The sequence below is a fragment of the Primulina eburnea genome, chromosome 9, assembly GCF_022965805.1.
Source record: "Primulina eburnea isolate SZY01 chromosome 9, ASM2296580v1, whole genome shotgun sequence".
NCBI lineage: Eukaryota > Viridiplantae > Streptophyta > Magnoliopsida > Lamiales > Gesneriaceae > Primulina > Primulina eburnea.
This window is the reverse complement of record NC_133109.1, coordinates 28160665-28186257: the sequence shown is the minus strand read 5'-3', so window position 1 is coordinate 28186257 and position 25593 is coordinate 28160665. Positions and strand designations below refer to the sequence as shown.

Sequence of the window (25593 nt, the reverse complement as noted above, 5' to 3'; positions counted from 1 at the left end):
ATTTCATTTATTAAAATTCACATATAAGTCTAAAAGTCTTTCGACAACAAATGGGTCCCACTCCGTAATGAAGGTATGCAAGTAGAGATATCAAAACGGATTAGCAAAATAAGATTACCTGAATTTTTGTCTGGTAAGGAAATTACCAACTCTATCAACATATTTTAGGTAACGAGGTGAGCTTAGTCAATTTGTGTGTAATTTGACTGGTTACGGAGGGCGCTCGCAACAAACCAGAACCCACCATTAAACGCGGTGGGTCACATCTAGGTGAGTTGAGAAATTGACAGCCCAACTTACCTATTTTATATGATGGGTACATTGACCCGACAAGCATAGCCTATTTCGATATCTCTATTTGCAAGATGAATGTAATTATCATCCTTTATAAATCTTTATTTCTTGCAATCATAGCCAATTTTATTAGCTTTTGCAATAATTTATTACTGCTTATTAAGTATCTTTATAAATATAACAAAGATAAAAATAGCGTCGAGATCTGATATTTCGTCTTTTTCTTTTTTTAAAAAAATTCCATTATTTGACATTACATTTAGCTCCTCTGTTTTTTTTATAAAAAAATTCATTATTTTAAATTACAATTTAGTCTATCATTAATTTTACAATTATGATATGACTACATTTATATATAATAATTTCAAATTGCATTACTATCTTTAATTTTTTTTTTTTTTACCTTTACGATATTATCTTTAATATCTTATTTGAATAAATCGAATTAATCATAAAAAAGCTATAAAAACACCCTGCGCATTGCTATAAATCACTAACCTTAAATTCTACTGATTATCACAAGACAATGTAATCGCAAGCAAATCCGACCAATCCAACAAACGTGCATCCATACGTTTCTTTTTCAACTGGCAGCGTGTGCTGTGAAATCGACACAAAAACAACAAGTTCTTCAATTTTACACAATGTTGTAAATGATCGGAAACAGTGGTGGGGCGGGGCGGTCGGTGACCGCCTACCGCCTAGGCGATGCTTAGGAGGTTCCATTTTTTAAGTAATTTTTTTAATAAATAATCATATATAATCATGCAATATAATCACAAATAGTCATCATTTTTTTATGTAATGTGTAATTAAATAATGTTTAAACATAAAGAAGCTTCATACAATATAATATCATCTAGATAATATGCAAATAAATACATAAACTCCTCATCGGATGCTTTAGGACATCTTCAACTTGTTCTATAATACCTGCAATAAGATGTTTCATCTTATACACTTCTCTTTTAATAAATCTCTTACACAACTTGCATGCGATCCAATCCATTTTCTCTCTATTATACAACACATCATATTCTCAATCAATATAATTAGACTTTGACTTAAATTCCAACTCCGGTTGTTATCTTTTCCTGTCATTAATCTTCAACAATAAATCAATAATAAGAGTAAAAAAAACAAATTTGATTTTTGAAATGATAAAATCTGAAATATTATAAAAAAATATGTTAAATAATAAATATAGAATTACTAACCTAAAGCTTCTTGTTGCTGACGGTGGCGGACAATTTGTGTGATAAACTTAGTAGTTGATAATGATGAGTGAGAACCAAAAGTTAAAAACAAGAAAGTGGGTTGCGAGTTAAATAACTAGGATTTTGAGTTTTAAAATTAGTTGATTTTGAATAGTTTTTTAAAATTTGTTGACTACAATTTAAAAATATTGACTGCCTAACCTGGACCGACTGCTCGCCGCCTGGCTCGCCTGCTCGCCACTCCACCGTCCTCGACCGCCTACCCACAACCTTCGACTGACCTGCCCACCGTCGTATAGTTTGGACCGCCTAAAACAACCACCTCATCCGTAAGCGGGGCAGTCGAATGGCCGTCTACCGTCAAGGCCTAGGCACCGTCGAGGCGGCCACTTCGACCGCCATTTAGAACACTGATTTTACATTAAGATTTGTTTCTACAGTTATTAATTAATTCACTGTATATATATGGACTAATTTGGATATAGACAATATTATATTATATATATAAATTTTATACGTTTTTAGAAACAGATACAAGCAAGTGAAAACGAGTATTATTTATCGTCTCCTTAGTGAATCTGTGAACTTCGAAGACCAATATACAAACCTGGTGAACTTGTGACTGCAATGTTATGCACATGCATCGCATCATTGTAGATGCGAAACAAATAATAAAGAACTTGATTGTACATGGTACTCAAGATTCATGAATACCAGAGCACTGAAGATCAACTGCCACGACGACATGATGAATCCACTTGAGAGTGAAAAATTGTTTGGATACACAGTACTGTGTTAATCTCTGTTCAGACTAGTTTACATAGTTTCTAACGATTTCAAAAGCGTGAATTTCCTATTGACGACCACAGACAAGTTTAACAGCAGGATGGTGCATCAGATGCTAGGCGAAATAGACTTTATATCACCAAATCGTAGATTATCTTTGGATCAGGTAATATTAGCTCATGTGGGGACTACAAGGCCTCAATAAATCCATGCAACCAGTAGAAATAGTCAGAAATCTCTACTTTAAGAAGCTAAAACTGTTATCGGATGCAGCATATCCATGGAGACAAGCACTTAAACCGAGCAAACTAGATAAAAACATAGTTGTCAAGGTGCTAGGCGACGTCAAGGCGACGAGCCACTGCCTAGCGCCCGAACGCCTAGGCGACAAAAGGCGATCGCCTAGCCACGAGGTGATAATATAGAGAGAATGTGTTATATATTTATGTTCTACTAAAAATCAAATATTAATAATAATGAACTATATGAAAACCTAAATATATAAAGCTTCAAGTAACAAAAAACAAAAATATCTCAATATTGTCGATAAATCAACACATTCAAATCTTATGCTAGACAATTTAATTTTTCCAAAACAATCTAGACTCAGATCAATCACTTTCTAATAGAATACGTATCGACATGCAAAACTAGGCTATTTTTTTAAAATAAATTACTTATGGGCTGAAATTAGTTATGGACTTATTTAGTTGGGCTTGGGTCATTAAAAAATAAAGGAGAAGCCTGCTTATGCGATGCGCACAGGCTGCTGCAAAGAGGCGATTCGCCTGGAGAAAGGCGGTTTCAAGGCGCTAAAGGCGCTCGCCCAGCCATGCACGTCGCCTGGTTGTCAACTAAGGCGCTGAAGCTCCGCCTAGCGCCTGAGGCGCGCCCTTTGACAACTATGGATAAAAAAAACATTATGGTTCAAGACATGAGAACAGTGTCTGTACATGAATAAATACCCTTAAACGGATGCCAACCACAGCTATTTCAGGTGATCAAATGCACATATTATGAATTTTTCGACAAGCTATTACTAGAAAGTAGACAATATTGAAATAATATATATAAGTTGTCCAACTGAAGTTCAGTAATACTTTCCGGATCATACAGGATGAAAGACACATGAGCCGAAAACATAGATAATTTCATATCCTGTTCTCCCTCTATACGGTAAACCAAACACAAACTGCACATCACAAAGTTTCTGCAAGGACATTTCTTCCTAAAAAATGATAGATCTAGGAAATTACATTGAAGCAGATGAAAACCATGGGTGATATTAGATCAAGAACAATCGTCAATCTTAAATTTTCAACTATCCATGAACTTTGTCCCTCTGAGTATTAGAACAGTTGGTTCTTTCAAATTTCGGGTGGGACAAATTTGCTTTCCCTCGGAAAAGAGGTGTGGATCGCAATACGTATACTGCTCATAACGGGAAGTATTGACAAATTTACTACATATTAAGGAAGGGTAATCAAACAGAGAAATTATAATAGCAACGGAAATTATAAAAATCTATTTTTCACAAGAAAAAGTGTTACAAAAGAATAACCATATATCACCTACAAAAATGTGAAGTTCGTCATGGCACTCTAACCCAGGTTGCTCATTCGTCCACAATGGTCCAAATCATCCTGAACGGTGTAAACTTATAATTATCAGCAAATCAAGGGAGCATACTAGATTTTGAAAAAAATCAACAATGCAAAACAAGATTTTATCATACCAGAATATCGATAAAGCAAGAAGGACGACCAGATATCCGAGCTTGAACAATCTGATCTTCTTCTCCCAATGAAGTTGGTTGAAGATCTCAGTCACATCTACCAAGTGGCGCCGCTGAGTATATCTGATCATTACCCAAGAAATGATGGAAATTATGATTCCAAAAATCAAGGAAGACTTTACAAACTAGTACTCAAATCCATTACAAATAACAGACATTGAAGTCTCTTTGCCAAACACATGACAAGCAATCAGCTAATGGCTTCTGTAATCTCATTTCACTTCTGAGTAAATTAATGCCTCAGTTTAAAATCAAGTCAGATAGCTCTAATACTTTTTTCAAAGCATTTTTTATCTTCCAGCACGAAACCGTTCAACTAATCAGAGTGCCAGTTAGATAAATATTTCAATGTGTTAACCAAACCATAACATAATTTGAATTACTAATCAATGCATCCCTACTAATCTTTCTATAACCAGGAATTCACTGTTGAAGTAGCCCTTTTATTGGATAGTTTCTCAGGTAGATCATTGATCAGTATGCCTTTAAATTCATACTGTCATGGTACCATTGTTCCCTAATAGGAACCAGAGATCTATTGTGAATATACACAAGATTGTGGGATACACGTCATAGACATTGATTCTCGCATTTTTCTCAAATCTTTATTTATTTATTTATTTTTTCACAGGGGTTTATGATTAATGATTCTCTCCTTTTCGTCAAACTTATGAAATTACATATTTTGCTCAAATTGCATCATATAACTTTAACACCGTGATTCTCAAACTCAAGATTCTACTCACTGAAATCTAATTATTTTAGGGATAAATCTTTAAAATAATTTTCATTAATCAACACTTATCAAATTTATGTGAAGCAATTCACCTGAGTACTATCAAAAGAAAATATAACACTGATAAAGTGATAATTACATCTTTTCATGGGTAATAGTTGACTACAAAACAGAAGTATGTTGTCAGTCAAAATAAAATTCTTCTATGCAACATACTCACGTGGCAATATTCGGTGGGGTTTGTATTTCTAATAAAAAGTTTTCCAACAGAAAACAAATGTTATCAGATTTTTCTAATGATCAGTTCTTGTAGGCAATATAGTCAAAAGAAGAACTTACACTTTTATATTGTAATATAAATATGGAAGACAGAGCAAGAACATAATCCAATGTCTGGCGGTAAGATGGACAAAGCATAGAACTCCTTCAGCAATGAACTCAGGCCACACAACCCAATTTATTCTAGATGCTGAATCATATGGGTTGATATAATCAAACTCTAAATCGGCCAAGCACATTAGCTGCAATTTGAATAATAATTCAGTTTTCATGTAAGCAGAGAAGAAGAGGGGGAGGCATCATGAAAATGCAGAAGAAAGAGAGACAAATAAGGGATGCTATAAGAACATACTTCGGCATTTAGGTTCTACAAAAAAACAAGACATCCAAATAATATGTTGAAAACTCATGGCGTAACACCCACTTGACAACCGTGTACTTCATTAAAATCATTTACATTTTCATCATATTCTAGTTATTTTCTAAACCAACGAGTATCATGGTTAGTCGGCAACTCGGCATTTACAGAATACATCTTACACTAAACACTTTCCACGATCTTCATTTTGATTTCACCCTTTCATTCCTCCTCAACCATTCATAAACATGTTGATTCTTCTCGAGTGATCAGCGCAGTTACTATCAATTTGTGAGCTCTCTCCTTACAGCACACTTTTCAAAAATATAACTTAATTATCCGCATAAACTAGAAAGAACAAGTAAATCAGTTTCAACTGAAAATTTGCATTTTCTTGCTCATTCATGGAGATTTTATCTTCCCAATTTCACCATGTATAAAAAAAAGTCAAAAGCTTCAAAGTCCTCAGCCCAACCTTGTCAACACAATTAAAGACATTTTCTCCTCCATTAATAGTCATCTTCCAACACCCAGAACAAAAAAGAAAACGAAAAATCCTTATTCTCATCAACAGAAAATCACTCCACAAACACATATTTAATTCAGCCCGTGATGTATAAGCACCAACTAAGAAAACCCATCAATTATTTTTTGAAAAATAACAAATAAACGAAACATCAACTAATCGGAATCAGAAGGTGGAGTAAATATCATGTGAAAACAGGCATATTGCCGGAATTAGAGAAAAATATCAGGCACTTTTTATGAAAATACCTGGTAAAGAATAAGGGCAAGAATAGTTATCAGTAAGAAAAAGGCAAATAACCATGAAAACAGATCCGCCATTGCCTCCACTCCAACTCCTCTCGCCGCTTTTTCGATTGTGCTTTCTCATGTTTTCGTCAGCGTCCGATACAATCTATACTATTTCCTGAATCACGATGTCGCCAATCCTTAACGATTTTAAAAGCAAATTAACGACTTTAAGCAATTCTAGTCGTAATTATTTATTTTTTGAAATAAATAATAAATCAGCAAAATTATCATACTCCTTTACTTTTTGTTTATTTATTTATTATTATTATTATAGTTATATAAAAACAATAATTTCTCACATTTATTGAGATATGTCCACAAAATTGATTCGTAAAACCATACGTTTTTCGTGGTTTTTTTAAAGCATTAGTGGTTTTAATTTTAAAACAATTCAAATCCTAAATCGATCCAAACCATAGTTATTTGCTAAATCCTAACAAAGGATTTTGTGTATAAAAAAAATTAATATATAAAATATAGATAACGGAGTAGGTCTCTTGTGATACGGTCTCACAATCTTTATCTGTGAGACGGGTCAACCTTATCGATATTCACAATAAAAAGTAATACTCTTAGCATAAAAATAATAATTTTTCATGGATGACCAAATAAGAGACTTGTCTCACGAAATTGATTTGTGAGACCGTCTCACAAGAGTTTTTGTGTTGATGACATTGAGATTAATGTATCGTATAATGATATTTATAATAATTATATCATAAATTTTTTTAATTATATAATAAGATTTTATATCACAAAATTTTGTATTTAATATATTTGATAAATAAAATTTTGTATTAATTACTTGTTAAATACATGACTATATCTTTAGCCCAAATGAATAATTAGTCTGTTGGTGATTTTTCTCGAGGGGAAAGACAGCTGAAATGGGTCAATTAAAAAAATAGGAGTGAGAAATAAGTTATTTAAAAAGCAAGAACTCTGACTTTTTTTTAAGAAACAAGGAGTTGCCTCCTGATTATTATATTAACCGTAATTAAACTTTTAACTTAATCAATTAATTGTCCTCTTCTCTTTATTCTCGGTCGACACACATATTCCCTAATTAAAATTTACGAGCCTATCTATTCTTCCATCCAGAAAAATTGGTCGACCAAATTTTTTTCTCGGTCGACCAAGAAGAAATTTCTTCTTGGTGGCCCAATTTGGTGTTGGTCGACCAAGAAGAAATTTCTTCTTGGTCGACCAACAAAATTTTTGGTCGATTCTTCTTGGTCGACCAATAAAATTTTGGGTCGACCCAAAAGACTGGAATTTTGGATCGACCCAAGTTGGTACATAAATGCTACTTTGTCGACCCAAGTTAAATATGTGCTTCATATGTTAAATCATGTAATATTATGTAATGAAATTGTGATTCATATGTTAAAACATGCAATATAGTTGTGAAACTATGATCCATATGTTAAAACATGTAATTGTAATTTTTATGTTAAAACATGTAATTCAATTGAAATCTTATAACATATAATTGTGATTTTTATGTTAAAACATGTAATTCAATTGAAATTGTGATTCATATGTTAAAATATGTAACATGGTTGTGAAATTGTGATGTAAATGTCAAAACATGTACCCGAAATTTTGCTTGATCGACCTAAGCTTGGTCTACCCAAAATGTTTAGGTCGACCAAGCAGATTTCTGGTCTACCCAATCTATTTGCGACGGTTATGCATTAACCATCACTAATTAGCGACGGTTTATCTTAAACCGTCGCATTTTCGCTAAATGCAACGGTTAAAAAACCATCGCAGATCTGTTTTTAGCGACGGTTTAATAAAATCGTCGCAAATATTGAATTAGCGACGGTTTGGAAATTAGCGACGGTTTTTCCCAAAAGTACCCAAATTTCTGGGTCGACCAAATCTTGGTCTACCCATGTTTTTGGGTCGACCAAGCCAGAATGTTGGGTCGACCAAGGTAGACCCAAACTTGGTCGATCCAAAATTTGGGTCGACCAAAGTAGACCCAAACAAAATGTTGGGTAGATCAAAATTCAAAATGTTGGTAGACCAAAATTTTGAGTGATTTATACGAATCCAAAATTTTACGAAGACATCAAATATTACTAATGTTGGTTTCAAAAATTACATAAAGTTAAGAAACGGTTGGGTCGACCATTTCTTCTTACGTAAAGTTAAGAAGCGCTTGGGTCGACCATTTTTTCTTACAGAAGAGAAACCTAATTTGGAATCGACTAAATGAGATAGATGAATTTAATATTAAAAGTTTAAGTTAATAGTGTATTTAGGCTTAAATAAAAGGATATTTTTATAAATTGCGCTGTGAATCCGTTTTTTTAAATAAGTCAGGATAGAGTCCTTTTCCCTAAGGGGGTGTATTGGTTATTGACTTTTAATGACTTTTATGGAGTTTAAAAGTCTAGAGGTATTCAAACTAGACTTTTATATACTCCATAAAAGTTTAGTGGTATTCAATGCAAACTTTTAGAATTTTAAAAAGTCATGTGGTATTCAAACTTGACTTTTAAAAATTCTACAAAAGTCTATAGGTATTCAAAATGTCAATAGACTTTTAATGACTCTATGGAATTCTATTAAGTACAATAATTATAGCCTAAGGTACAACAATAAAATGTCAACAAAAGTCTTTGATTCAACCTAAAGATTTGGATGTACTTTTAATTGAGAAATATCTCAATCTCACATACTCAATACAAACTTTCATTCTTTTCTTATCTATTTATTTTTCCTTTTATTTGTACTTTTTAAAAGCATAATTAAAATTTAATTTTTTATTAATTATTATATAACATTTTATTTTTAATTATTTTCTTTAATTTTAGTTAATCTAGATCTTAAATTATTGTATAAGCAAATTCATACCGATACTATACCAAAATTTTCGGTATACCGAACAAAAAAAAACCTTACCTTTTAAAAAAATATTATAATTTATTGTTTTAAAATATTATATATTTTAAATTTTTTGTATATTTTTCGGTATTTCGGTATATACCAAAATTTTCAAATTGGATACCGTTATCGTACCGAAAAATTCGGTATTGTTACCGTACCGTACCGAAATTTTCGGTATACTTAAAATTCGATAAATTCAATATTTGTTTGTTACGGTAATCTCGGTATACCGAAAATTCGGTATTTTTTCCCACCTCTAACAGGGTTTGCATTGGCATGTGCTATATTACACAATTTTCTTTGAAAGAAGTGTCAATTTGATGAATTTCAAATTGAACCAGATAATTAAGCTCAATTGTCTTCATCAGCACAAGTTTATGAAGGTGACGACTTTTATATGTTATTTAATACTAAAAAACAACAACGACCAAATGCTAATGCATGGAGGGATACTATAGCCAATGGAATGTCAAACGATGTTGATCAAATTGTCAGTAATGATTAGATTTTTTTTATAAAATACTACTCATTATTTTGAGTGTTCTTTTAATAAAATTTTATTATAAACTTATAAAAATATTGTTCATTAATATGTTGAATTGACATAAAAAATTGAAATTTTGATTTCAATAAATTGGATAGTTCATTTGTCGTTTTTCACAAATTAAATTGATTTAACTTTTAAGTAAGTAAAATTCATTTACATTGATAAATAAAAATAATAATTTAAAATTGAAGAGGTTATCTATGTCAAATAATTATTTTCAAAAAAATAATAAAAAATTAATCACAATTATAAACTACAAAATTCACATAATTCTATGAAAATTTTTACAAAAGTCTACAAAAATCTTGAAAAAAAGTCTATAAGAGTCTATAAAATTTTTTTTACAATTCTATAAGATTCTATAAAATTAAATAAAAATCCACCATTTTAAAAAAATCATTAAAAGAATTTGAAAATATAGAAGGAATACACCCTATAAATTTCCGCTGCTGCAATCCATCAATGGAACAATTCTTCCTATTCTCCGTTGTAAGCAAGATGACCAAACAGCAAGCAAATTGGTCTCCGTACGACAACAATGGCGGGTATACACGCAAAAACCCTAGTCCATATCTCCGATTCGGTTCCGAACGCTAACTGTTTGTTTTTATGCGCAGGACATGCGTTGCCATAGCTGGAGCTGATTACTGTGTGGTTGCGGCCGACACTCGGATGTCCACTGGCTACAGCATTCTTACTCGCGATTACTCCAAGATTATTCAGCTGTAAAGACTTCCTCTTTTACTCGAGAATTTCGTTTTTGAGATTTCTGGAGTTTCATGTCTCTGTCTCTAAAATTTCTGGGATACAAGTATGATCCATCTGCCCGTTGCGTTCCTGGATTCTCCCCTAGGAATAACATGCGTGGATGGAAGTTTAGGCAAGGAACTGGGAGAGGAATAAGCGTTAAGCGGTTTAAATTTGATGATTCAGTATTTTTTTAGGGGCAGAAAGTCACTTGATTCCTGGTCTAACGTTTCTTGAATTTTAGAAGTTTACTTAAGGGAGTGTTTGCTATCACTGAGACACTGACATAAGTGAGAATCTTGGCTTGTAACATACCGTACTTTTTAAAATTTGCGGAAAAATTAAAATTTTCTTAAATATAAACTCCATACGGTCGTCAACTCATCGTTCAAAAACAGAATATTTGAAATCAATCACCAATAAAATTTTCTAACAAATTGTTTGCTCAAACACCTCACATCAAAAGTAAAATCAGAGTATATTGAACATTTCATAAAAACTTAAAACATGGCGGTCCTCGGGTTTAGCCTCCCGCTCAGTCCAAGCCTGCTCCTTGGTCCCCACCTCCTGTCTCCTCATAAACATCCTCACCTGCATCGATCAAGTCTAGTGAGTCTAAAGACTCAACACGTATAAACTGGAAGTAACAAGTACTACATAATAAAATCACATGCGACTTTAAAATAGAACATACATATCTGAAACTTGAACGTAACATGCTTGAAACTTGAACATCATAAACTTAAACTTAGACGTGCCATCAACATAAAGCTTTTGCTTAACATACTTGCAACATAAACTTGAGCGTATATAACATAATTTTGCGTAGAGGGATGTTTCAAAGCAAGTGACCCATAACATAATAAAAGCCTGATCAGACACATCACAGTACTGGACTGACAGGGACGTATTCACTGCCACATACATAAGATCCCCGTTCATAAGTTTAACGGGTGGATTAGTCCCTGGTCATAAGTTTACCGCTTTCCAATCCCGATCTGAACCCGTTCATAAGTTTAACGGGGCGGAGAGGTCCTCGGCCACGTTCACCGACTTCCAAACCCATTCATACATTTGGTCACAAGACAATTAGCATACCTCAAAACTTGAAATATTTTCTTGCACGTCAACGTACTTACTTGGCGTTGAGGGATTCGTTGGATTCCGCTTGGGGCCGCTGCTGCAACATACTAAACATGGGTTCAAAAACTTACTTGCATAACTTAGACGTAGGTACTCGAGCTCACCACCAAAATGATTCAATAGCTTAGGACATTCTAGTTCACTCGAGACTTGACCTCGTTTAATCGTCGTTCTAAACCATAGTATAAAACCCCAAATCAAAACTTAAGGTGAACTTAAAAATATTTCCCAAAAATGATGGTACACGGACCCCGTGCCCAGGTCCGGCTCCGGGTCCGTGTAGGCTCGGTAAAATGTGTGAGAAGAAATGGGAAGGCACGGACCCCGTGTGGAGGTCCGTGTGGGGGTCCGTGTAGACTCGGGTGTTTGACACTTATGGAGATGCAAGGACACGGACCCCGTGTAGAGGTCCGGGTCAAGGTCCGTGTACTCTCGGTGGCTCGAAACTAAGGAAAAAACAAAGGCACGGACCCCGTGTCAGGGTTCGTGTAGGGGTCCGGCTAGACACTGTGGGTCGAAACTTGCGTGAAGAGCTTGACTTGGTTCATTCTCCTCAACCAAACTTAATGGCTATAAGTCTACACCCCAAGGCACTTCCTAGCACACTAAGGCATGGTACTCAACTAAGTAAACCATCAAAATTATTCCCAAAAGCGACAACCAACCAACGACAACGACACAACCCGAAATTTGCTACTGTTTATCTTCCTACGACTCTTGAATCAACTTAGTGCCTATCGACGCAAAACAAAACACCAATAACCATTCCAACATCATAAACAATGTACCTACACGCAGCAGCTATCACCCGTCGAGCCCCAACGAAGCCTGCAACACTGAAACTTCAAGAACACGTCAATACCATAATTTTTCTGAAAACGCAGTTTGAGCAGTCCCACGAAAAACGCCATAACTCACTCAATTTTCATCCAAAAATTTCGAATTTTATATCAAATCGACGGCAACGAAAAGTTCTACGATTTTTGTGTTGAAAGTTTTCTCAAATTCGTGATCGAAAAATCGCAGTATTAAGATTGACAGCGAAAAACGAAAATTTCAGATCCAAAAATGGTTTCAAAAGTGATCAAATCATGATTGCTCAAACTTCTACACATAACACATGTATTTTTACGCACAAATAACAACACAACGCATAATATGACGAGATCGATGCAGCAAAAACAGAATATACGTGTCTTTGATGCGAAAACTCACGATACGGCGATACCGAAGCGAAGACGGAGCGACGGCTGATCCGGGACGATTGTGGCACGATTTTCTTTGAAGAAAGCTTAGCAAAACCTTACTGGAATTTAGAGAAAGGGGGCGGCTGCTGTATGGTGAAAGAACCCTAAGTTTTTCTTATAAAAATATGAGATAGAAAGAATGAATTGTGTGTGTGCATATGGCCGAGAGTGTGTGTGTGTAAATGTGGTTAATTTAGGACTAATTAGGGGTTAATTGATTTAATTAAAATACTAATAACCATTTGGCATGCTAAAAAAAAAATATTAACCCAAGGCTAACTTTACAACCTCCCCTAATTAAAATAAAACACACAATTGTTAAACCCTAAAAGTTTTAAAATGTTAAAATCACTAAATTAATAATTTAGGCTTTAAAATGCTTAAAACTAATAAATTATTTAAAAATGCCCCTTTCCAATTTAAAATAAAATACCGCATTTTAAAATTACCCAAAATCGTCACCGGTCTCTTCTTCGATCCCGCCTCGAATAATCGCCTGAAACATGAAACTCGAAAAACATTTTAACGTGCATCACATAAACATGCATAATTTGAAATAATGCATTTAAATAAGTCATGCATGGCTAAAACTCAATTTAAATTAAAATAAATGATTTAACTATTTAAACAATCGCATGGGTTTTACGTGTGCGAAGTTTGGGCTCTACATGGCTTTTGGTTAAAGAAACAGTTTGTGTGTTTCTTAAGTCCCTGTCATAGTTTCTGCTTCATTTAATTAAATCCAGACGTCGGTCGAATGCTGATTCTAGTAAAATTTTAATATTAGAATAACTTATTTATCAAAATCTACCCATTTTTTCCCAATTTATTCATAATCTAAAAATTTAATCACTTCTTTACAAACAAACAAACAAAAGTTGTATATTCATCCAGAGATTTACTGGAGTCTATTCATTCTAGATATTCGATGAAATCTGCAAATAGACTTTTCCAGAGTTTTTAAACGTCCGGTGATGTTCAAATTTGACTTTTAAAACTTTATGCAAATCTAGAGGTACCTATAATTTTAATGATTTTCAATGACTTGTGAATTATTGAAGTACAAACCTTGAAATCCAGAGCTTAACTATAAACAATAAAAAATTCTCTTCAATTCACTCTAAAGATTCGGATAGATGTTTATTATATCCCGATAATCTATACGAATCTTCTATTTTCCATCTCTAAAGATGTCTTTGTATACACGACAATTGCAAATCTTTGTGATGGTATTTTTGAAGCTTTTATGGATGTATTTTTACTGATAATCTCTTGCTATAGTATGTTGTGGTGGATCTATTTACTATAATCAACAAATAAGTCTGTTACGTCTTCAATAATCAGAAGTGTCTTCCAATTTCAATTATTACGGATTTCGTGTTGTTTAATATGATATAATATAATAATTAAAATTTTTGAGTTATTTAATAATTTTAAAGCTTCTAATTGTTTACCATATTAAAAAATCGTAACTTTTTTGGAGGTTTCATTTATCTTACAATGTTACCTCCAAGATTATTGCAATTCAAAAAAGTTGATTTTAATACAAGGAATTGAAAGAAGTACTTTTTGTCCTGTTATATTATTACTCAAAATTAATTTGATAGTCATGATGTTGTTTCAAATAAAATTCTGTCGAAGTAAAGAGAAGATGAATGGTTGTGTGTGTGTGTGTGTTTTTGGCAAATGGCAAAAGGTTTATACTTGTGTATTATTATTACATTTTTCCCGATTTTATGCATACTCAACTAATACTATTGATGGTAGATTTACAAGCAAAATATAATATGTGGACAATTGAAGAAATCAATGAATTGCTAAAACTTATGTTTGATGCTGACATGAGAGGATGGCGTATTGGGAATGAGTATTGAACAAACGAAACTGTAGGAAAAAAAAGACTCCCTACTCTTAACACAATACATGGGTGTCAAAAGACTATTGCACGATATTGAAGCCATTTGAAATAGTTCAAAAGACGATACCACAACTATTGTAAGCTTAGAATAAAATATGAGATACATGAACATTCACAGAACGATTTGCGAAAAATAGATTAGTCCTATGACTATTATTACATGTTCAAAATTGTAACAAACTTTGTTTGAATAACTGGAGTCTCGTACTGCATAATTTCACCCATATTCTCGTTTACTCAGGAAGAATATCATTTGAACAAACATTGTGATTATTGGATTAATTTAGTAATAACATAACAGAAGTACTATAAAAGTCTCTTTCAATTGCTTATATGAAACTCTTTTAATTGTGTTAATTTATTGGAGGTAAATGCTGCAGGAAAAAATAATAAAAATGAATCCTCCAAAATAGTTTTGTAGCAAACAATTGGAAGGTTTTAAAATATCAAATAACACATACTTTTTAATGATTATAGTAAACAACACAAAATTTGTAGTAATTGCAATGGGAAAAACTTCTTATTTTTTACTACATGACTGATTGTCAATATATTTATAAAAGCTTAAAAAAACCTTACCAGAAATTTGCAGCCGTGAGCTTTTTTTTTTTTTTTTTTTAAGAAAGAGATTTGCAGCCCCGTGTTTTTTTTTGAGAAAGAGATTTGCCGCAGTCGTGTATACATAGAATCATCTTTTGAGATGGAAAGCGAGGATTTATATGAGGCACCGGAGTATTTCAATTAAAAGTCTATTCAAATCTTTAGAGTCAATGAATGAGAATTTTTTATGGTTGTGCTTTGGGCTTCAAGGTTTGTACATAAAGAATTCCACGAATCATTGAAAATGTGTTGAAATTTTAGATACCTCTAGATTTTCATAGAGTTTTAAAAAGTCGAAGTTTGAATTTCATCACTTTTCAAAACTCTAGGAATGGTTAGTTTGGATACCACCAGACTAGTGTAAAATATATAAAAATTTAGATCGAACGACTTCATATTTTTTAACTCTTTAAAAGTAATTAAAATCTGAATAAAATATATAAAAGTTTAGATTTAATGATTCTCATCGCAAAAGGGTGTTCTTGGTTGATTTGAGGTCTGTTCGGGAGTGCAATGTATGTTGTCTACTGAAGATTGAGACGTTACCGGTGGTGAAGAATGATGGATTTGTAGCACTTTCAAGGGCAGGTTCTGATGGATTTTTCTTTAGTGTAGCTACAAGATGCCCCTACTTCTTTGTGATGTACGGAAACGTGGGCTCATGGTTTTCAGAATCCACGATATATGACTGTCATTAGATTATCAGAGTTGGGGGCTAATGCAGAAAATGATATGCACAAGTTGGCATCAGAAACGGGTCATTGCATTTTTCTAGGATCATTTTGGGACAATGAGTTTGATACCTTTTGTTACGGTCCTGCTATAAATGGAAAGAAATCTGTTTATTCTGAAGTTACAAAAGTTTGTGACTTGTATAATTCGTGGGGACTCCTTTCCGAGCTTTCATTGTCAGGCCGTGATTGTTATTGTGGTAGTTTCCTTGTGAGAGAGGAACTCTCCAAATCCTCTCTCCCCATTTGGACTGATTGGAGGCAGAAAAAACTGTCAGTTTTGGGGTTTGGCATTCTAGATGCAAATCTTTTTGCACAGTTGTCCACACCTTATAATTATGGTGGATTTATATTAATCAGGCTAATGTCATCAGGGAAGTTAGAAGCACAACAATTCCATGTTTCATGGGAATCTCACAGATGTTCGGATATGGCTTACAGGAGGATAAATATAGATTTGGAGGACAATCTTTTGTATCTGATGGACGGTTCAGAATATGACGGGGAAAAGAAATTTCACCACCTGAAATTTGAATTTCTAAACGCCTACTTGAAAGATAATCTAGCCCAATACATAGTCAATCAAAAGAAGAGAAAAAAGGGAAGAGAGGAGTGAAACTGACCAAGAAAAGTATAAGGTTGAATCAAACTTTAATTTAGGTCATGAAATATGTGCTACATTGAAAGATTTTGGGCTTCCAAATGTGAGATCTTCTGTGACAGTTTCTGATATATTGAAAGATATTATTTTTCCGACAATCACACATGATATTGCTTTAAGAAAGATTTGGGAAACTTTGTCAACAAATATGTTGTGGTTGGCTTTCTCCCCTTACATGCATTTTCTCAAGAATATCGAGAAACATCAAGAACCCTTGGAGTTCCTGGGCATACCCTTCGTAGAAGACCATCGTGCCGCAGCAGCAAATGGTCTCGCAAAGTGAAGCAGTCTGATGCACTAGTAGGCCCACTTCTCCCTCCTCAATTTTTGACCATCTTTCATAAACTTTGCACCAATGAACGTATGATGGAAGGAGAGCTCCAACTGGAAGAAACAGAAGAGTTCTCAGTTAATTCTCTCTTCAAACTAGAGTGTGATAAAGTTATGGAAGCTGTCCGAGATCTTATTAGAGATTCTGATACTAAAACTCTCGGTGATGATTTTGTTTCTCTTGACGATGATAAAGATGAGATAAGCTACGTGGCTACAAATTCAAAGTTCTCTTATCACAAACCATTAGCATTCTCAGAAAGTCTTTTCATTGTAGTTGATGAAAAACCTGAATGTGTGAATAGCATATTTACAAACCATGTTTTCAGGAGAAACCAAGAGCTATATGATATTAGTGTGGTGACAATAGGACAAGAGCTGTTTGATGTTGGGTGCCCAGTGGTACTGAAGTTTGAAGACCGTGGAATGAACTTCGGGCAGAAGGAGCTGGAGTTGTACCAAAATTTGAAGCAGTGGGACTTAAATTTTCAAAAAAAGTTTTAAGCCATATCAGGATTATATTTCCGGGCTCAAAGAACTGAAATAACAATGTAATCATTGGGTTAGTGAGCTGTCCATTGTTGGGTTATCTGAAAACTTATATTAATAATATCTCGTTACCTCAGATAACCCAACAATGGACAGCTCACTAACCCAATGATTACATTGTTATTTCAGTTCTTTGAGCCCGGAAATATAATCCTGATATGGCTTAAACTTTTTTTGAAAATTTAAGTCCCACTGCTTCAAATTTTGGTACAACTCCAGCTCCTTCTGCCCGAAGTTCATTCCACGGTCTTAAAACTTCAGTACCACTGGGCACCCAACATCAAACAGCTCTTGTCCTATTGTCACCACACTAATATCATATAGCTCTTGGTTTCTCCTGAAAACATGGTTTGTAAATATGCTATTCACACATTCAGGTTTTTCATCAACTACAATGAAAGGACTTTCTGAGAATGCTAATGGTTTGTGATAAGAGAACTTTGAATTTGTAGCCACGTAGCTTATCTCATCTTTATCATCGGCAAGAGAAACAAAATCATCACCGAGAGTTTTAGTATCAGAATCTCTAATAAGATCTCGGACAGCTTCCATAACTTTATCACACTCTAGTTTGAAGAGAGAATTAACTGAGAACTCTTCTGTTTCTTCCAGTTGGAGCTCTCCTTCCATCATACGTTCATTGGTGCAAAGTTTATGAAAGATGGTCAAAAATTGAGGAGGGAGAAGTGGGCCTACTAGTGCATCAGACTGCTTCACTTTGCGAGACCATTTGCTGCTGCGGCACGATGGTCTTCTACGAAGGGATGCCCAGGAACTCCAAGGGTTCTTGATGTTTCTCGATATTCTTGAGAAAATGCATGTAAGGGGAGAAAGCCAACCACAACATATTTGTTGACAAAGTTTCCCAAATCTTTCTTAAAGCAATATCATGTGTGATTGTCGGAAAAATAATATCTTTCAATATATCAGAAACTGTCACAGAAGATCTCACATTTGGAAGCCCAAAATCTTTCAATGTAGCACATATTTCATGACCCAAATTAAAGTTTGATTCAACCTTATACTTTTCTTGGTCAGTTTCACTCCTCTCTTCCCTTTTTTCTCTTCTTTTGATTGACTATGTATTGGGCTAGATTATCTTTCAAGTAGGCGTTTAGAAATTCAAATTTCAGGTGGTGAAATTTCTTTTCCCCATCATATTCTGAACCGTCCATCAGATACAAAAGATTGTCCTCCAAATCTATATTTATCCTCCTGTAAGCCATATCCGAACATCTGTGAGATTCCCATGAAACATGGAATTGTTGTGCTTCTAACTTCCCTGATGACATTAGCCTGATTAATATAAATCCACCATAATTATAAGGTGTGGACAACTGTGCAAAAAGATTTGCATCTAGAATGCCAAACCCCAAAACTGACAGTTTTTTCTGCCTCCAATCAGTCCAAATGGGGAGAGAGGATTTGGAGAGTTCCTCTCTCACAAGGAAACTACCACAATAACAATCACGGCCTGACAATGAAAGCTCGGAAAGGAGTCCCCACGAATTATACAAGTCACAAACTTTTGTAACTTCAGAATAAACAGATTTCTTTCCATTTATAGCAGGACCGTAACAAAAGGTATCAAACTCATTGTCCCAAAATGATCCTAGAAAAATGCAATGACCCGTTTCTGATGCCAACTTGTGCATATCATTTTCTGCATTAGCCCCCAACTCTGATAATCTAATGACAGTCATATATCGTGGATTCTGAAAACCATGAGCCCACGTTTCCGTACATCACAAAGAAGTAGGGGCATCTTGTAGCTACACTAAAGAAAAAACCATCAGAACCTGCCCTTGAAAGTGCTACAAATCCATCATTCTTCACCACCGCTAACGTCTCAATCTTCAGTAGACAACATACATTGCACTCCCGAACAGACCTCAAATCAACCAAGAACACCCCTTTGCGATGAGAATCATTAAATCTAAATGGTATGCCTTATCTCTACCTCATGGTTGTATTCAGTTCATTTACTTAAAATTGTTTAAGATGGTATGCCTGATCTCTACCTCAATAGGATTTCTCTTTTTATTGGACACATTGAATCATGGAATTGCCATAGGGAGAATTCAATAATTCCGTTTGAGGAGTTCTGGGAATTCATAAAAGCTCTTTTCAAGCATTAGTATATTTTATCAACACACGGCTTTCACATATGCATGCCTGTTTATTCAAAATTTCCAGTTTTGCCATCCAGATTGTATTTTTTTTGTATAGTTTTTAGTAACATATACCTGCGTTTATCTAATAACATAGAGCGGACAAATCAGTGATGGCCTCTTCAGGTTTCCATGCTGATGTACGAGCTCTGCAAAAAGTCTTGGCTGCTAGGCACCTGGTGAGTTGTTGAATCATTTTAAATTGAGCTTGTGGTTTGAGTTTTTCGATATTCTCCTTTAAGTATTTGTGTGTGTGTCAAGGTAGGAGCAGACACATGATGGTGTTAGATGGTATATATTTTTGGAACTGATGCTATGTAGAGTTTATGCTTTTTGACTTGTAGATCTATCAGCACCAACACAACAAGCAAATGAGCTGTCCTGCAATGGCTCAGCTACTTTCTAATACCCTTTATTACAAACGTTTTTTTCCGTACTACTCTTTCAATGTTTTGGGTGGCCTTGACAGTGAAGGTAAGATCTTGATTCTCGACTACTAAGTCGGGTTTTTGGTCAAAACTCAAAATGTTCCACTGAGTCAATTTTTCTTCTCTATGATTTACCTGAATTCTGAAGGAAAGGGCTGTGTCTTCACATATGATGCTGTTGGATCTTATGAAAGGGTGGGATACAGTTCCCAAGGTTCTGGTGCTGCTCTCATCACTCCCTTTTTGGACAACCAACTTAAGTCTCCAAGCCCTCTCTTGTTACCCGCTAAGGCATGATCCTTACCATAGTTCTTTTTGACAATACATTTTAATTTTAATTTTTATTATCTAAAAGTATGCGGGGAATACTGCAGGATGCAGTTACTCCACTGTCAGAGTCAGAAGCCATTGATTTGGTGAAAACTTGTTTTACTTCAGCAACAGAAAGGTTATATACACGGTATGTCTGTAATCTCCTTTGTTCAGTCGCTTGTGTTGGCCGTGTGATCTGTTGTCAATTTATTTCTTGTTTAACTGGGAGATTTCTTTCAACAATTATTTTTTGGCCGTTGTATTTTATGATATGAAGGCCTAAATGGATTGTTGTACTAGTCCAATCTCTTCAATTGATTCTGGTTGTGTGGAACCAAGTGTACTGTGTTTGTTTTCTCTCACTTAATATCAGTAGTGTATTATATACTTGTAAATTTTGACTTCAGTTTTATGAAAAGTATGTCTATCCTTGCAAGTTAATTACTAGTGAGGGTAGAGCTGAAAGCCTTTATGGGGCTGGAGGATCATTTGGTTGTCAAATTTAGGAGAAATCATATTCTCATGATCGGGCTGGAGGATCATTTGGTTGTCAAATTTAGGAGAAATCATATTCTCATGATCAAGGAAAATTAGTGCTGTGATTGGGACTATGACTAGTTTCAACAGCTATTATGCACAACTTTTTACCGTGCTTGTTAAATTAAAATTATTGAAAACAATTGGAGGAATTTCTTATAGTTTTCATGATTTGTTAGAATTGTGTTTCTTTGACTGAAGCTGTTTTAGTACATGATATGTCTATGGAAGTTGATAAATACTCGGTAAAATAAAGTTATCAACTTTTCTGAATTCTAAAACCTGATTTTATTGGAAAACAGATACCCCAACAGTTCAGCATACCATGTGCTAAATTATCATTTAAATCTGTTTCTGCACTTCAATTGAATGTATTGTAGTTTCATGTGATCTAGGAAATGAAAAAAAAAATTGTGAAGGTAGATAGTACATAGCATTTATAATTATTTCGAACTAAAAGCACACGGTTTTAGCAACTGTATGATATGATATTATGCTTGAGTTCTGTAATTTCTTCTGGTACGTTACAAACAAAGCCGTATGGTCTCTCTTTTAGCCGCTATCTTATGTCAAAATTCCACACTATCAACATCATCGCTGAATCATTTTTTATGGTTGAAATTTACGGCCTTAGAAGTATTCACACTGAACCCTTTCTTTCGAAACTCTGGTTTGTTTCACAGGGAGACAAGCTGGAGATTACCGTTTTAAATGCTAGTGGACTGCGTCGTGAGTTCATGGAGCTCAGAAAAGATTAAACCCCCCGATGGTTGCTGCTTTGTCTACTCAAAAGGCATGCCTTGTTGTTTCTTTATCTTTGCAGAATGCATTATTGTGCTTCATTGGTTTCTTTCCAAATATTTGAAATAGATCTGTTTGTATTTTACTTATCTTATAAATTCGTGCTTGCTAGTATAATGATCAAAATGCCCATAATGTGTCTTCAAATTCTGCCCTTTCATATCACCCTTTCCCATTCAACTAAATTAATCATAATTGGACAAAGAAATAAAATCCAGAGCTGGATTGCTACACGCATCCATAGATGTCAGCTCTCCTTCAAAGACAACCCGTATCCGAGCGAGTCACTAAAGTAGCAGATAACATTAGCTATTGTAATTATTATTCTTTTTTGGCAAAATTTCAGATTTGTATGTGGAAATGGGATCTAAGTGGTTGGTAACCTAAGATGTTCCAGCATATAGTGATGTAGTTCGTGTGGTGGTACGTGGTATCAATGTTTTTATAATCGGACCGGTGATTGAATCGGTTTAGTTTCTGTCAAATCGAAAAATCGTTATATTGTAGAAAAGAATAATATAATATAGTAAATAATATATTTTAAATTATAAATATCTTAAATATGTATATAAAAATAATAAAAAATATATAATTGTCTAAATTTAAAATATAAACAATATACATATAATCAAATATAATTATATATATATTAAAAATAAATAAATTTAAATAAGGTCTAATATTAACTAAAATAATTTTTTTAATAAAGTTCAAAATAAAAATAATCATATATAAGATAAAAAAATAAAAGTTTAGATTTTAAATATAAAAAAATTAAAAATCGATTTTTGAAAAAAGTTAAAATGTGCGAATTGGCCGGTTTTGACCGGTTCAACCGGTGAAGCCCGTGACCAGTTTCCGGTCGAACCGATCGGTCTGGTCCGGTCCGATTTTGAAAATACTGTGTTGTACTTATTTTCCATGTGCGGACCTTGAGTTTTTTCTTGATCGTGCAAAAGACATACCAAAGAATGGAAAGTGGGAAAGTGACAGATAAAAAATTAATGCACTTCTCAGGCGTTCCAAGGTGCACACAATCCAATACATAATACTGATTTAATCAGTTTTGATATGTTGTTCATCAATCATACCCAGCGTTTTATCCATTTCACATTATATATGTATTTATATATATAAATTAGGAGGACACAAAATTGAATATATTTGATGAGCATCATATCATTTAATAATTAAGATTTAAACATGATTCAATTAATTTATGATATATCCATAAGAACATTGAATGTTTGAATATATCTATTTTCAGTATAATTATTAAATTAGTTAAAGTTACATAAAACCATTCATTTAATGCTCGATATTCACCATTTTTCTTTTATCTATTTTTAAAATTTCAATAGTATTTTATCATCATAAAAATTTAGAAAATATCAATTTGAGAATATGGTCGGATTAGGGCGGAAAAAAAATAGTTTAGATGGCCACAAAAAAAAATATATGTAAAATGGTTAAAATTTTAAAAATACGACAATCTTCAAGTGATCATTATTTTGGTATTGGTAACTAGGAAATTAAATGGTATATAAAAGTGATGTTTTTGTTTGTAGTTAATAAATTATCTTTCCAATGAGAGTTTATATATATATATATATATATATATATATATATATATATATATATATATACACACCAAAGACTACCCAGTGATACTATGGGGGATAATTGAACAACAAAATAAAAATTCATAAAAAATAATAATAATGAGCAATTAATAAAAAGAAAATGCAGGAATTTAAATGCAAGAATTTAAATGCAGGAATTTAAATACAAGAATTTAAATGCAGGAATTTAAATACAAAAATTTAAAAGCAGGAATTTAAAAATCTTTAAATATTTAAAAAATCTTTAAATAGGCGGTTTAACCGACAATATAATATATAATATAATTTATATACAAGTATTTAACACATAAATAAAACACACATTGGAATCAAAATAAAAACTTCAATATGAATCTTCAAATGATTTACAAATTCTTTAAGAACATAAAGCTTGAAGGATAAGAACACTTTGAATGTGAGTGGAGAAAGTAGGAAAAGTAGGAAAGAGAAGAGAGAAAGAGAAAGAAAGAGAGAGAATATAAAACTTGGTATCAAAAAACTTTTCTAACCAGAGTCATGCTTAGGGAAGACTCAAATCAACCATTTTGGAAAGAAAAATTCCTAGCAGGATTACCAACTCTTTTAAGAGAAAAAGTTAGAAATAAAATTAGAGAATCATGTGGAAAACAAATAATTCCTTATAATGAATTTACTTATGGTCAATTAATAAGTATAACTCAACAATAAGGTTTAAAAATATGTAAAGATCTAAAATTACAAAAACATTTAAAATGGGAAATGAAAAGAACAAAACAAGAATTAGGAACTTTTTGTCAACAATTCGATATAAATCCTAATAAACCTTCTCCTTCTAAATGCGTAGGAAACTGTAGCGAATCCTATGAAAAACCATATAGAAAAAATTTTAAATACAATAAGAAAATTTCTAAATCAAAAGAAGAATTTTATAAGAAACCTTATAAGAAATTTAAAAATTTCAAACAATATCCTAAAAAATCATTTAAAGATATTTAATGTTATAAATGTCATAAAAAAAGACATACTGCAAATTATTGTAGATTGAATAAACAATTAAATGAATTAGATTTAAATGAAGAAATATTAAATAAAATATCTAATCTTTTAGTTGATTCTTCTGAGTCTTGTAATTCAGAATGTGACACCCTGACCCGTTACGATAATAAATACAGCGGAATTTAAAATTTTCTTGCAAATGGAAGGAGTTTCAAAATACATTTCTTTAAACATCTTTACAAAATAGCAATACATGATCATTTAAATGACATAACAAAATACAAAACATCATTCCTATGATCATGCCAAAATCTTCCTTCCAACGGTGTATGCATATGACCCCTATCCACAGTCAACGTCCAGGGCCTCCACTCTGATCTGCATCACATGAAATAACTGAAATGAGAATAAATCTCAGCAAGTGGAACTCTTACATAGCAATGCCAATAAACTCTGTAAAACATAGCTTTGAAATCATTAAATACCATCAACTCTAAAACATAAATACTGTATCAATAACATAACAATAAGATGGTATTTCTCTTTACTCTGGTTGGATTGATATCAATAGTATCTCTGGCTGTGGTGCTCGTATCCCAAATCGATATAAACCGATAACTCTGAGGGATATAAGCCTATGGGCGTTGATCAACTAATTGCATGCAATTCTCTGACTATGTTTCTATCAATCCAATAAAACATTTGAACTCTCTATAGCATTTAAACAATCACTTTAGAAATTCTATCTTTTCTCTTGTATTCCCTTTTCAATAAATGAGACATACAATGCCTCCAATACATATACAATTGAATCAATACATAACTATGAATCAAATGAAGGGAATAACACTTTGAAATCATTAGAACACCATACATATATAATCATGTGAGCAAATGGATGAAATTCCACTTACAAACCAATAGAACACCTCCAACTATACTCTTGGTACACCACCTACAACAATAATCCATAAATAACACCAACATCAACTCTATAATCCAATAATCAAGCCAAAACAACACTCCCAAATCATCTCTTTCCCAAAACAAGAGAAAACACTACCAAAAACTTACCTTAGCTACCTCTCACCA

At 33.3% G+C, this 25593-nt stretch overlaps 2 protein-coding genes across 4 annotated transcripts; one reads left to right on the top strand and one right to left on the bottom strand.

Annotated features, from left to right (window-relative positions):
* Window positions 1-3600: 3600 nt before the first annotated feature.
* Window positions 3601-6398, bottom strand: LOC140841440 (protein cornichon homolog 4-like). 3 transcript variants are annotated; one of them, XM_073208859.1, is made up of 5 exons: window positions 6240-6398; window positions 5168-5349; window positions 4033-4155; window positions 3869-3940; window positions 3601-3728 (listed from the first exon to the last, which is right to left on the bottom strand). In XM_073208859.1, the coding sequence occupies exons 1-4, from the start codon at window positions 6309-6311 to the stop codon at window positions 3913-3915; spliced, it is 405 nt and encodes a 134-aa protein (XP_073064960.1). In that variant the 5' UTR covers window positions 6312-6398; the 3' UTR covers window positions 3601-3728; window positions 3869-3912. The 3 variants fall into 3 exon arrangements, with proteins under 3 accessions (XP_073064960.1, XP_073064959.1, XP_073064958.1); XM_073208858.1 differs by having other exon boundaries at window positions 3873-3940; XM_073208857.1 differs by having other exon boundaries at window positions 3601-3940.
* Window positions 6399-10145: 3747 nt separating this feature from the next.
* LOC140841439 (proteasome subunit beta type-1-like) lies at window positions 10146-22053 on the top strand. The gene is made up of 7 exons (XM_073208855.1): window positions 10146-10274; window positions 10347-10454; window positions 19924-20005; window positions 20171-20300; window positions 20403-20545; window positions 20629-20718; window positions 21787-22053. The coding sequence occupies exons 1-7, from the start codon at window positions 10192-10194 to the stop codon at window positions 21859-21861; spliced, it is 711 nt and encodes a 236-aa protein (XP_073064956.1). The 5' UTR covers window positions 10146-10191; the 3' UTR covers window positions 21862-22053.
* Window positions 22054-25593: the final 3540 nt, after the last annotated feature.

Excerpts from the sequence above, each read along its gene's own strand:
- LOC140841440 (XM_073208857.1), bottom strand. The coding sequence starts at position 6,311 with ATGGCGGATCTGTTTTCATGGTTATTTGCCTTTTTCTTACTGATAACT. Across the intron at positions 5,350-6,239 it reads TTGCCCTTATTCTTTACCAG|CTAATGTGCTTGGCCGATTT; the intron begins GTATTTTCATAA and ends TTCAAATTGCAG. Across the intron at positions 4,156-5,167 it reads TTATATTACAATATAAAAGT|ATATACTCAGCGGCGCCACT; the intron begins GTAAGTTCTTCT and ends GGTAATGATCAG.
- LOC140841439 (XM_073208855.1), top strand. The coding sequence starts at position 10,192 with ATGGAACAATTCTTCCTATTCTCCGTTGTAAGCAAGATGACCAAACAG. Across the intron at positions 20,301-20,402 it reads GGGTGGCCTTGACAGTGAAG|GAAAGGGCTGTGTCTTCACA; the intron begins GTAAGATCTTGA and ends TGAATTCTGAAG. Across the intron at positions 20,719-21,786 it reads AAAGGTTATATACACGGTAT|GGAGACAAGCTGGAGATTAC; the intron begins GTCTGTAATCTC and ends TTTGTTTCACAG.